General features: G+C 39.1%; 1 protein-coding gene and 1 long non-coding RNA gene across 5 annotated transcripts in view; one reads left to right on the top strand and one right to left on the bottom strand.

Annotated features, from left to right (window-relative positions):
* Nucleotides 1-912: 912 nt before the first annotated feature.
* Nucleotides 913-13,595, bottom strand: part of LOC112140501 (protein tyrosine phosphatase receptor type U) — a 268,959-nt gene continuing 256,276 nt past the window's right edge. For 3 of the 4 annotated variants that reach the window (XM_024263485.2, XM_024263484.2, XM_024263486.2), the window contains 4 exons: nucleotides 13,311-13,436; nucleotides 10,316-10,473; nucleotides 3,219-3,354; nucleotides 3,077-3,139 (listed from right to left, as the gene is read on the bottom strand). In XM_024263485.2, coding sequence (XP_024119253.1) covers nucleotides 3,077-3,139; nucleotides 3,219-3,354; nucleotides 10,316-10,473; nucleotides 13,311-13,436 — 483 coding nt within the window. Of the gene's footprint in view, nucleotides 3,140-3,218; nucleotides 3,355-10,315; nucleotides 10,474-13,310; nucleotides 13,437-13,595 lie in introns of all 4 variants that reach the window. The other variant, XM_024263482.2, reaches the window with a different exon arrangement.
* LOC118599835 lies at nucleotides 923-3,866 on the top strand. The gene is made up of 2 exons (XR_004949341.1): nucleotides 923-2,441; nucleotides 2,962-3,866. It is a non-coding gene; the product is annotated as an uncharacterized LOC118599835 (long non-coding RNA).

Consider the following 13,595-nt stretch of genomic DNA (forward strand, 5'->3'; position numbering starts at 1 on the left):
AACAGAACTGTGGAGAGGAAATTTAAAAAGATCCATAAAGTTTTAAACAGAAGACTAAAAAAGAAAAAAAACTTCTTCAAACTTGGTGCAGAGATAAGCTGCTCCTCTCTGACCATGACTGCCATTACACCATCTAAATTAAATGATAAGACTCCATTAGCCTATCCATTTAAAGCGCAGCTGAAAGGTGAGCGGGATGGAAAAAGATTTGTCTATTAATAGATGTCTGCAGGTGAAAATCTCACAGAAATGAAACAGGGTTGTGTAAATGTCCAACCTCTATTAAAAAAGATCCTTATCCCCAGTACAAGAAATCTAAAAGCCAGTCGGTTCCGTTTCACTGACACGACAAATGGAAAAACCTCATTTGAGGAGTTCTTGTATTTGCAGGCCGGGTCTTTTATCCAAACTGTTTGTTTTTGAAAGCTAATCAATCCAGAAACAATCCAGACGCAAATCAAGACGGCCCACTTTGTCTTCAGTTGGGGTCCTGCCCTCTAATTAATCGGACTTGTCTCTCTGCTAAACACTGGATCAGTTTGCAGGGCTGCTGCATTATTCAGGCGGCCGCTGGTGACAGAGGAAGTCTGGTGTGGAGTCAGGTTACTCTGAGAAGAAGCAGGATGAAAGAAGGAGAAGAGCGGAGTGACGTCGGGGGTTGTATGATGAAAGGGACGAAGATAAGTTGAGATAAACGTTCAACCGAGGGCCAAGATGGAATGATTGACGCGGTTCGATACGGCGGAGATCACTTGAAGACCTCCAGGGACCACAGCTGGCTTATCGACAGGAAGTCTATGTTCAGCTGTCAGGCCTCTGCCTCCGCTGACAAACTGCTCATAAAACCAGAAGGAGCTTTTTCAGCTGTGTGAGCACTTATGACAGAATATCCAATGACAGCTTGACAACACATCTGTTTTTTTTCCGTTTGCACTTTTATTGTTAATCGTTAACCTTCAAAGGAAACCCTTCCCGACCCTGATATACAGCTTTCCTCACCGACTCGCATTAAATACGCCTCTTTTTCACACAAATACAAAGTCCAGAAACACAGTTGTTATGTTCCGTTGGTTCATACGGGGAGAAAAAAATGAGTTACATGGTCTTTTGTTGGCAATTGCAGTGATAATACAAAGTTTGGAATGGGAAAAGTACAACGCACTCAAACAGAGAATCAAGTAAGTCACGTGTGTCCAGATTTTGAAATCAGTTAGATGAAATGCAAAGCGGAAACTTTAACTCAGAGCACAGGATAGGCGCTTAAAGAGTTCAAGTACAGCAAATGAACTCACAAAAATGATCATTTTCTGCACATTCAGCTTTATGGTTATGCAGTTTTTACTTACTGTACGTCTTTACTCTGGGCAAACATATAGTATATTATTCACATAGTATTCACATGACAGTATACATCCATATATACATGTTTTTCCCTCTCTCGAGTGTCCAGGCACTTCCTTCAGCAATCCAGAGGACATCAGATCACTGCACTGTTGCTACCCCAAACGTCTTTCGGGAGCCTGCTGATGTTGCTGCGTCGTCTGATCCCTCGCACATTCTGGCACTCCCACCCAAATCTGACTGTGAGCTGCCAACCCGCAGCAGAAATTGCCTGTAGCTGCCATTTTTCAGCTTCAAGAAGCTGCCTCTCCTTGTTTATCAGGGCACGTACTCCAGAGTTCCCATCAGCTCTGTGCGCGCACAAAACCTGCACTTAAAGGAGCTTCAGGAGATACGGAGGAGGGGAGCGTGTTTTAAAGGGAAGAAATGTGGGGAGGGTGAGGGTATAATTTTGCGATCTTTCGAAAAAAAAAAATAAAAAAGTTTTATTTTTTTGAGTGAAGTTTCCTCTTTAGAGGTGATTCCAAATCTGATTCCGATGCAGAGCTCCTGTGATGTTCAGGCACCGAGCAGTTGAAAAAGAAATGAACAGAAAAGTTTCTCCCACGTTTGCTTCTCTCATATTTATAATAAATAGTTTTCAAAAACTAAATTATGGGATTTTTCTTAGGTTAATGCCCCTTAAAATGACATATTTATTGACTTACAGAACACCTTAACTGTCCAAACAAGGCCCCCATCTCCAACAATCAAATCTACAAGGCTCAGCTTTGATGCTTTACGGCGTACCCCAGGGCCTGGGACCATAAAGAAGCCGGACAGTTTGAAAACCTGCCTCCACATATCAGCACAGCAAGAGAAGTTGTGTTTTTTTCACATCCTGCTGCTCACTTTTTCTTCCCCACAGGGTTACTGAATTCACTCTGGAGCGAGATCAGCAGCTGGCGCCGTCCACGCTGTACGTTCGTAGTCCCACGTCGAGATGAAGCGGCGGATCAAAGCAAAAAAGGATTCAAGTCTGTGGGATTGGCACTGTGACAGTGATGAGACAGGCAGTCCCGCTGGTGGCCCGCTGCCGCAGCGCACCTGTTGCAGATGTGGTAATCCGCCACGAACATTATCGCAAAATACAACTCGTTGCATGACTGTACAGTTTCTGCTTCACCACTCCTGAAACTGGGCTGCTCAATTCTGATAGATGGATTCAAACCTCTTGTTTCTGTCTGGATTTGACCTGTTGATCTGAACAGTTTCGGACAATAAGGCAGTTTATGGTATGGTAGGTAGGTCATGCCACGACTGTAGTGTGGTCCAGGTCCACTTAATGCGACTGCAGCTCCAATATTACACTCCACTTCACCGTTTGAGCAAAATGATGAAGAATAGTCCTGGTGACCTTTCCTCCAAACAGACAGGTCCTTTTTTTTGTTGCTACAAGAAACTTTTAGCACAAAAGACATTTAGTCTGAGAGGCAAAGAGGACGAAGGAAAACATAAAAAATATCAAAAGAGATAAACGTCACCGACTAGGAGGAAATCACGGCTGTACATTAAAGGTTAAAAGTAAGAACCATTTTTCTTTTTTTTTGATATTTTGTTTTTTTTTTCTTTGCATTGCAGTTCGTTCAAAGACGGGTCCAAAGGTCCAAGCATTTAAGAAGAAGGGAGGTCAGGAGTGGCCTCAAATCAGATCTCCAGCGCTCAGGATCCAGCTGCTGTCGAAAACGTTTAGCTGCTATCTGCCTTCAAAGCAGTCCAAGTACTCCAGGATGAGGTCATAGCAAAATCGATACTGCTCCTGTAGACACAAGGGAAACGTCAAAACCTGGACATTTGTGCCTCAAAAACATTTCATTTGTTTAGAGGCTCTTTCTTACCAGAGACTCCACCATGTTGGGTTTGCAGTTCCGCAGAGTTTTGACAGCATAGAAGATGTCCACCATGTTCTGGTACTGGATCATCTCCAGGAGGATGTTACAGGCACAGAAGGTCCCACTCCGACCACCACCATTGCTGCAGACAAACAGGAGGTTTTATTTTAATAGGACAAGAAGTGTGGAAGCGATCGGCTGTCAACCCTAGTTTCTGAACAGATATATGAAGTGGAGTCAGGTGATGAAGTCTTTAAAGTCCGTCTTATACTGTCTCAAGCCCATCCCCCCGGACTTCCAGAGGAGCGGTTTGTCCCGCCACCCCCATGCCAAGTACAGTAGTTCTTCTCACTTTCTTCGCTCCCATGTTCTCTCCTTGCTCACTCAGTCCTTGTTTTGTAAGTTTTGTGTCATGAATTGTGTTTTTCTACTTCCAAAATCCAACATCGTCCACGGTAAAAATGGACGACATTGTTATCTGCTGTGTAAACGCACATTTTTATTTTGAAAGTACAAGGGAAGTTTTTATTTTAAAGCCTGATCCTGTTTCTTCGTTTTTTTTGTTGCAAAATTGGCACGCTGACGTACTGGAAATAGAACTACTTGTTGTAGAGGGATGGATGTCAGAAGAAGAAATAAAGGAGGTGATGTCAACATTCTAATTGATCAATGAACGTTCTATTTTATTTGTGTTAAAGCAACGGAGACAAACGTCTGCGGCGCGTCTCCGTTGCTTTAACACAAATAAAAAGGATTAGCATAAATCCGTCATAAGAGTTTCAGCTTTAAATAATTCAAAACAATCATTTCAGAGGTGTCTGCTGTGGGTGGGGCTTCACAGCAAAAATTGCCGAGTCATGAAACATGTCCCACTGCTACAGTCAAAACACACAAGGAGAAAACAAGGTTGGTTATTAACTAAAGGTGGTTTTCCATTTGATGATTTAGCAATACTTGACTCAAATCTTACTATAATTTTAGATTAAAAGGTGTTATTTTTTTTAGTTTTGAGTTAAAACTTAGAGCGACATTCTTAGAGCCAGCAGAAGATTTTGCTAAGTTCAGCATCAGTTTTGCAAATAAGTAACCAGCAAAAAGTAGGAAGTATTTCCACTGGAAATGTTGTCTTTGTTTACATCTTCACCTCCACCATGAAGAAGCAGGTAAGCATGTTTAGAACACCTTACTTTATTGCTTAAAACATAAATGTTCTTCAAGCGTGTAGTCGTACATCTGAACATAATTGTAATTTTAAAACATTGACATAAACCCAAAACCACCACTGGTTTTTCATCAAATCTATTCCTTTCCATTCTTTCCTCCAGGAGTCTAAACTCTTTAACATTAAAATAATAATAATAATAATAATAATTTGGTCCAGTTTCTTATGGACCAAAACCAAGCAAGGAACAAATTCACTAATTAGAAAATACACTTTATTTATGTATTTGTGACCATTAAGTTATTTAATTATAAAATGTAGTTTTGAAACATCTACAATATTGAATTATTTTAGTGTTGTGTTTTTAAAACACTGTTTTGACAGCAGCACATACATTAAATTAAAATACACCCAGTCAATAAAAATAAGAACCTTCTGCTGCAGCAGCTTTACTTTAATTAAACGTTACATTTTCTATCATTATGGTACATCAAATATAAACATGACAACATTGGTGTTGAATGCAATTACTTCAAAACAAATCAATAGTTTATTTTTAAATGCAATTAACTTTGCCTCTGAACAGCAGCTAGATCAGAATAGGCAACTCCAGGCCTCGAGGGCCACAGTGTCTGCATGATTTCCAGATCCCCAACCCATGACTGATTACCTGGTTCAGGTGTGTCCCGTCAAAAAGAACAGGCCAGAGCAGGGTATGCTGGGAAACATGCATGAATTCAGCCCTCGAGGCCTGGAACTGCTTATCCCTGAGCTAGATGATCTGCTTTAAGGTTATCCTAAAGATAAACTACTCTGATAGGAGATCATTTATAATATTTTTGTTCATTGATCAGGATTGGACATCGTGAGGTTCAAGGATATTTTTACATATTCGGTAACATTTTATAACTATCTGGTATAGCTAGTTAACAAATTGTTAATAAACTGTTAGTGAGTAATAAATGACTTGTTGAAAAACAATGAACTTGTTAAAGATATATAAATATATTTATATATATATACAGTAGATTAGTAACAAGTTGTTAGCAATTATAAATAATCTGTCTGTAAATTAACTGTACTTTATTAATTTGTAATAGATCGTGAACAAGCTGTTAGTAAGTTTCTTACTAATGACTGGTTAAGGCATTGGTTATTAGTTTATACATGTTACTGGGACATTTTTTAAAGTTTCTGCTATTACTTATTATTAACAGCTTGTAAATGTGTAACATTTTCAATTTTAGAAAAAGTGGTTGGTCATGATCTATTACTAATTAATAAAGTTAATTAACATACAGTTAACTGATTATTTATAACTCACTAACTAATAGTTTGATAGTTATGTACTATCTATAAAGTAAATGTATGAATCCTTAGGAAAAATCAATTTATCAAGTCATTTATAACTCATTAAAACTATTTATTAAGGATTTGTTAACTACCTACAAGGGATAGCTATATGGTGTTACACAATATTAAAATTTTTGGACACACTGAATAACCGTACAAACCAAAACTGTGAGTAGGATATACATTCTGTCCAAATTCAAGTCTTGCTTTTTGATATAACTAACAAAAAATATTGGTCGTTGCTTACTTTACAACAACATAAATTAATTGAGATCTTCTAGTTATACATTTGCAGCTTTTAACAGCTACATTTGCTGCTACATCACATATATTACTGTAGTTTACTTGCTGAAAGCTGCATGTTTTGCTAATTATGGTCCAGAAAAAGAAGAGAAACACTTCTCTGTGCTTTTAATTATTAAGATTCTCATTTCATCTACTTGCTAAAACACTATTGCACATGTCCGTAGATTCAAAATCACTAAAAGATAATGCAATTGGTCTGAGCTTTCGTACTTTTGGCATGAAAAATAAGAAGAAAGAAAAAGTCAATAATGAGCGTGTAAACCTTTTGGTTTGGGGTTTGATCAATAGAACAGAATGAGGTGTTGGTGGAGAGCCACATGGAAAAAAAACTGGGATTGAACAGTGAGCAGAATTATTTTAGCTTGTTGGAATTTGTAGGACAATGAGTTGGTCGGAAATGTCATTAGATATGAAAAAAGTTTTAAAAAGCTGTGACAGCTTCGTGAGGCCTTCTTGCATAATGCAACAAACTGCATGCAGAAACTCCATAAGTTAGTCTGAAGTCCATTAAAAATAAAAAGTATTTAATAAAGTCATTTTTCAAAGGTGTTCTCTTATTTATACATGACATGAAGTTCACATTTAGTCACTCCCGGGATGCTTCAGGGAGCTTATGAAGCATCACAGCAACAAAGAGCTGTGAAATCCAGCCCAGACTTTTGTCAGCACTCTAACAGGAAAGTGCCTAATTGCCGGTCCCCTGACATTTTTCTCCGGAGCCAATATGGGCCTGACATTTGTGACGCTGAGTGAAATGTCTTCACAACAGCTGGACAGATTGCCACGAAATGAGATAAAGACATTCCTGCTCCTTCATTTCCCGCTCTGATCAATAAACGTTTTACTTAGGAGAAGAATCAATCACCATTTTGGTAATTCCAATACTTTCATTTATAATCGGGAAAGTCAATGCAAACATTTATTAACTAAATGCTGACATTTATATCAACCGCAGCAAATATTAGAAGGCTGGCAAGCTCAAAGCAAAGCGGTGAGCATGGTGGGGGTGAAGCTGACACCAGCCAATGCTAAAAAAGTTGGTAGAAACTTTATTGACTCAAATACAACGTCTTTGAATCGCCCAGAAGTTGAAATTCCTTCATAAAAACGCACAGGAATAAAAAGGTTATCATAGCTGTGTTGCTTGTAAAACATAAAAGTCCAGAGAAACACAACAAGATATTGAGAAATAACATCCCAGTGTGGCTTTCCCTGTGAAATACTGTCAATATGAATTGAAAGCTAATATCTATAAACAAGTGGTGGAAAATCCACTTCCTCTCCCTGGAGACAGCTGCAGTGAATTTGGGCGTGGGCGCCTCTGCAGCGCATACAAGCAATATTAAGGTAATCAATCGTCGTCAGTGCTGTGGCAGTGCTGGATTTAGTGCAGTGAGAACCATCGCATTCTGTATTAAGCCGTAATTGATTTGATCTCCATAATCTCTTTCCTGGTTGTCGTGGGTAACACGGTGTGACAGCACTGAATGATGTGCTTTCTGATGGGGGTGCTGGGTACGAACGTGTGACGGGTCAGCAATGAGCTCGACAGGCTATTCATATTCATCAGCGGAGTGCGCACTCCGGGGGCTTAGGACACTACAGAGGAGCGCGCCGCTCCACATGGTGCACTCCACAAAACCGCAGCGCAGCACATTACGGCACAATTTGATTTTCCACATATAAAACACAGCCGTGATAAATCTCACCGCATCTCAGGCAGGACACAGTCTCTGTCGCTCATAAAACATGGCGCTCATGATTTAACCATATTACTACAGACATTTCCCTGATGCATCCCCTGTGAATAAGCCCTCGGTTGTAAATGCACTTTTAAATGTCATTCTTCAGAAGCAGTCATTTGCTGTCCTGGACCTTTTCTTTCAGAAAGACGGATTTCTTCCATGACTGCTTTTTTTTTCTTTTATCCTATATAGTTCATGCTGTTCTTTGGGTAATATCTGAAACAATGTCATTAAACCCACTTTTATGCAAATGATGATCAACTTGATCTATCAAACAATCATTTTCTGACTAAAAGTCTACAAAAGCTTTGAGTGTGTATACGTAAAATAGCAACCTTGATAGAGCAGATTTATTTTTTTTTTGGTTCTACATTTAAATAATGCTTAGAGGTGCAGCCATTGACTGTATATGAGAACTGGACAGAAAAACTCCCCCTCACATTCCAAATAAGAAGTATCTGTTCCAAGAACCCACAATCCCATAAACTTCTAATGAGAAAAACAGCTGTTACCCAATAATCCTGTCTCCGCCACCTTTATTAACATGTTCTTGCTAATCTTCTATTTATGAATGTAATTCGTAAATTTTATTTAGGATTTTTTTTTCTGTTGTGCAAGTTATTCAAGTTGTAAACTGACCGATCAGATGCCTCAATAAAAACATGTTGTGTTGTGTCAAACGTTTAAAGCGTTGGATTGATAGGTTCTCCTGATTTTAGGGGTGTGGCCTTCCAACAAGCTCACTCCTGATTTGCAAGAGTGGTTGCTATAGAAATGTAGACTCAGACCAACTCAGACCGATTTTTGATGATTTCTGGGTTCATCGTTAATTTAGTTTAAAAAAAAAAAGCGATAGAATTAACTTAATTTGGTTGGAACTGGAAGTAAAGTATTTTGTTTGTCGGTCCAGTTCTCATTTACACTCAATTGACCCAACCCAGAAACTTTCCTCTGCTAATGAGATTTATTTATGTGCTGAAATAAAAATAAAAAAATAATGTCAGAACTTGATATGATTTGGTTTGCATTCACACTACACTTTTGAGAGAAAACAAAAATGCAAAAACTTTGTTTGAGGCTGCTTCTACCTCATCTAGGGACAAGAAAAATGAAAGCACAAAAAATAAGTAACAGGGGTGGACTTGGTAGTTGATTGTCTGGTGGGGCCCCGAGCTGAATACTTAATGAAAATGTCTAAAATAATTTCCACACCCATTATTATGAAACTCTTTCATTAAAAAAATAAAAAATAAAAATAAAATGAATTGGCATTAGACTGGTCTTGTGAAAGTGTTTCATCCCCCCTGTCCCTCCACAGCAATGGACTATTCTGTCATCAGCAGCAGCAAGTTAGTGAGCAGAGAGAGACTTTTCAAAGAGATTAAAAAAAGAGTGGTAGGAAGAAGAATAGTTATCCAACGGCTCTAAATATAAGTAAAAAGCAAAGAGAAAGAAAGAAAAGTTTTGCTATACTTTCAAAGGGAAACAGGAAATAGAAAAACAAAATCAAAGGAACTAAAAAAAGACACTGAAGAAAGTCAAGAATGAGAAAAAACAAAAAAGCAAAAACATAATGAAATGTTTTTTTTTCATAGCTGGAGAAAATTTCAGGCATCAAGAGATTAATGCAATAAAACACAATAAAAGTTCAAGTTTAGTTCAAGTACTGTAAGCTGTTGAACACCTGGATGTGTGAAATTGGTTCGATCCATCCCAGGAGTGGCGCGCTGCAGTCACAGCTGCACTTGGGAACCATATGCTGGTTTAAATTCCCCAAATCCAACCCCGGAGGCTTTGGGCTCATTTTTAGACTCATTTTTAACACCAGAACTTTAGTGCCAGTGTTGACAATCCTTTACACTACCCAAACTCTTCAACCGTTTCTACAATGAATGCCGTTCTAATGGATTCTGAAGCAGAGAAAGCAGCTTTGTGTTGATATATAACACTTTACTTTTACATTTTGTTGCAAAGCCGATAGGAAAAGCTGCTGTTCTCCACGCCAGAGTCAGCTGATTCACGATGAAGGTCTAAGACGGGTGTCCAAACTTTTAGCAAAGGGACAATAGTGAGGGACAATCATTCAGCCTGGATTCTTTGAATCCTTATATTAACATGACATGCAAATAAACTATTTTTAATGATTTTTACATTTTTTGTAATGGGATACCTAACATATCTTTGCAGAAAAATAAATGCATTTTAATATTGTTTTAACCTAAATAAATGTGAATTTCTGATTTGAAGACCGGGTTGTTGTCATAGGTTTGCATCGCGTCACTCCAATTGCCCAAACAATTTTTCGATACATATAAAATATCTTTTACATCCCTAACAGAAAACGAATAATCATCTGGGTCACTCTGGTTGTTTTTTTCTTGTGGAGCAGAGAGTTCATTACTGCTTCTGTTCTCATCTGTGAGGTTAAAACCTTTTTATCTCTAATGTTTAAATATGTTTTTTGACTGCTCAAAAACTCGTCTGTTCGTAGGAGAGAAATACAAATCTTGGGGTAAAGTTCTCATGGGGTAACTCACAGGCAGTGCACAACAGTGCGTCCTTCTCCACATTCTCTTTGCCACTTGTGAACTTGAGCCAGCAGGTTGAGGAACGCCTTCTTGGAGTCGGGAACGTCTCGATAGGCCGACCAGCGCAGGAACTGGAACTGACACACCACCAGCTGGCCTTCCTGGAGCTTGGGACACAAACACAACACGGAGCACATGTCAGCGTCCCGCCTCTCGTCTGTACTGTGACAAACGTCCAGGCTGCTTCAGTAGATCTTCAGTAGAGCTCCCCGGACTTCCTGCTCGCTCTTTGGGTTTGTGCTAACTCAGCAGCCTGACGTAGAGATATATGGGTGTGTGGGTGCTAGCGGGGCCCGTGCTGTGCAGGAAAAGATCCCTTTGTGTTCATAACCTCGTCCTGTAGAACCTCACCTAGTATTAGGGAGCAGTGAGGAACTGTAAGTCATGCAAATTGGGTCGGAAAAGACATCTAATGATGCATGAGGAAGTGCCTGAGAGGAGGTGGGAGTTTACACAGTGTTCTCCTTTTTTCCTACCACTCTCACACCCACACAGACACATGCTTACCATGCACTTCCCCTGACTTTTACTCCCGACCCTTCTATATCTTTGTCACACACAGAAAAACACACTAAAAAATGCAAGGAAAAAGGAGCAGAAAGTGGGAGAGGTGTTTGCTCTTTCTGCGTGATTCGATTCCTCCCTTGCAGAGCTTAGTCGCCCTCCTCCTGACTGTGATATACACTCTGCAGAGGGAAAAGAAGGTGTCACGGGGTCGGGAGGGGGGGACGACAAGGGCAGCCGCCAGACGACGTGAGGATGCCAATCAACGGAGGAAGTCCTGGCTGCTGCTTATAACGACAGAGGGGAGGGCGGCATGCTTTCAGATTTCTTCTATAATTGGTAGAGAGTGATCCAAAGGAAATACGAGCATACATGTGTTTATGCAAAACCAAGACAGAAAACAGGCAAACCTGCCCAGACACATTCAAAAATCAGAATCCAACCTTATTTATTCAGGTGGGAACAGTCACATGAGCTCTGCTGTGTGTCCATAAAGACCCACTCCCATTAAAGTTGTGTTTTTAACATATTTTTGTGGCGTTTTTCTAATAATGGGGCACTTTTATAACAAAAAAATAAGGTTCAAATTGCATTTCTTTATTTGAATTGTGAGTCAGACAAAAAAAAGCTTCTAGTTATGACATAGAAGCTACAATAGCTCCCTTCTGTGCTCCATTCTGATGCAACCACTTTGTTTTCCTGCCATCTGGCTAAAAATTGTACGGCTGGACAGCTCAGATATTGCTGGATTTTTCTGTTGCACCAGTAGTCATGTGAGGAGCTGTAAGCTGGGAGGAGAGAGCGTAAACCCAGAGGCAACAGGGATAGGAAAGGGGGCGGGGTTGCTCTGCACCATTGGTTTCGTCCACATTTTAGTGAGAGAAACTGTCTTAGAAAACAACAAGACTTTTAAAATGCTGGCTGAAAACAGCATGATCTTAACTAAAACACCACTGGGAACGATTTTACTAAAGATCCAAAGATGACTCGAGCGGGACTTTAACTTTGCACAGCTAAAGAATGAATCAGGGCTGTCGCTCTGCTGCAGAGATAAGGCGGGACACATGGTGAGCAAAGTTTGCTCTTTCAGCTTTAATGTGCCAACAAGCATAGAAGGGAGGAATAGTGTTTAGCTCACTGATGGCAGTGAAAGGAGGGAGAAAATGCATTCATGATGGATTCTACTGCAGAACTTTCTAAAAAATTGACAGTCATCCCTCCGATACGAGAGATACAATATCCTTTGAATAGGTTTAGATTGAGAGATCACATATAGAGGATTTATTATCTATTTATTATTCTTAATATAAAGAAATGCTGTCATTGAAGATCAGTGAGGAAATATAAATTGTAATGTTATTGATGTAGCAAAAAAATGAAATAACGTGGATAAAGTAGAAAAAAGTAAGTGAAAGTGAATGTACATATTGTAATATTTAGAAGTGAAGATCCGATCAGCACCTTACGCATAGTGTGTGTTGGAACTCTTGTTAAACAGCAAAAACAGGCCCCTTAAAACAATAGAAAATTATAACCTCATTGGCAAATTTTCCTTAAAAATACGCAAAAAAAACCCAAAAACATCTGTTTATTCGGTAAGAAAAATTGTTTTACCAAAAATTTGTATTTCAAGGAAAAATTGTTCTCAGTAATATGTGTTTTCTTACACTTTTTCAATTGAAAAACTTTCTTAATGAGATTATTGTTCTTAGCATTTCTCTTTTTTATTCATGTATTTATTTACTTATTAATTCACAAATGCACCAGAAGAGAACTGCACTCAATTTTGTTGTATAACGTACAATGATAATAAAGTTATACATTTATTCATTAAAAGAAGTAAAATAATACATTAAAAAACACAAGGGTTTTTACTTTCTTAAGAATCCATTTTTGCTGTTTCGTTTACAGTTTTTATGAGCAGATTTGTCCGGTCCAGTGGAAGGCTGCAGGATGTCTGCTTTGGGGACCTCAAGTTTGTATCCCAAATTTGTACAGATGATGCTCTCCTGCTGGCTCCACAGAACCATGACCTTCATAGAGCATTAAGGCTTAGAGGAGCAGAGACTGTAAACCAGTGTAGTGTCAGTTAAAAGCTTTAATGGTTGATCTTTATTCCTGCCCTCGTATGAGTTTAGGTCATCATTGAAAGGAGAGGACTCCAGCTACATGTGGGATAAAAATTAGCCTCTGCAGGATACCTGGACACTGTTTTTGAAACAGGCTATGAAAAATTGAGACACACTGAAGTGTTTCTGTCTGTAACTGGATGTAAGTTAGAAATAAAACAGTTACAAGTAAAGGTTTGGAAACAAGGTTCTGCTGACAAAAAGGAACAAATTCTCAGTAAATCTCAAAACTTTGACTTTGGTGAAATATCATTGAGATGACCTGCAGAGTCTTTTCTTTTTTTCTTTTTTTTAATCTACAAGCAGCTCACCCGTGTGACGTTCTTGACCCGAAACAGACGAGTGATGACATCCTCATCTGCTGACATGGACAGAAACTCCACCTCCATGGGTCCGTACTGCTGTAAACCGGGCTCGGGCCAGTACTGAACACAAGGCTGCACGGAGAACAGGAGGTGATCGTCAGAAAACATCAAAAACACTTTTTTTTTATCTTTAAGCTTTAGATAAAAACCTCTTTTTCCTATTTTATGCACTTTTGAAGGAAGAGGGGAAACCTAGATAAAGGAAACGTGCTTGAGCAGAAAGTTTGATCT

The sequence above is a fragment of the Oryzias melastigma genome, linkage group LG16 (assembly GCF_002922805.2).
Source record: "Oryzias melastigma strain HK-1 linkage group LG16, ASM292280v2, whole genome shotgun sequence".
Classification (NCBI taxonomy): domain Eukaryota; kingdom Metazoa; phylum Chordata; class Actinopteri; order Beloniformes; family Adrianichthyidae; genus Oryzias; species Oryzias melastigma.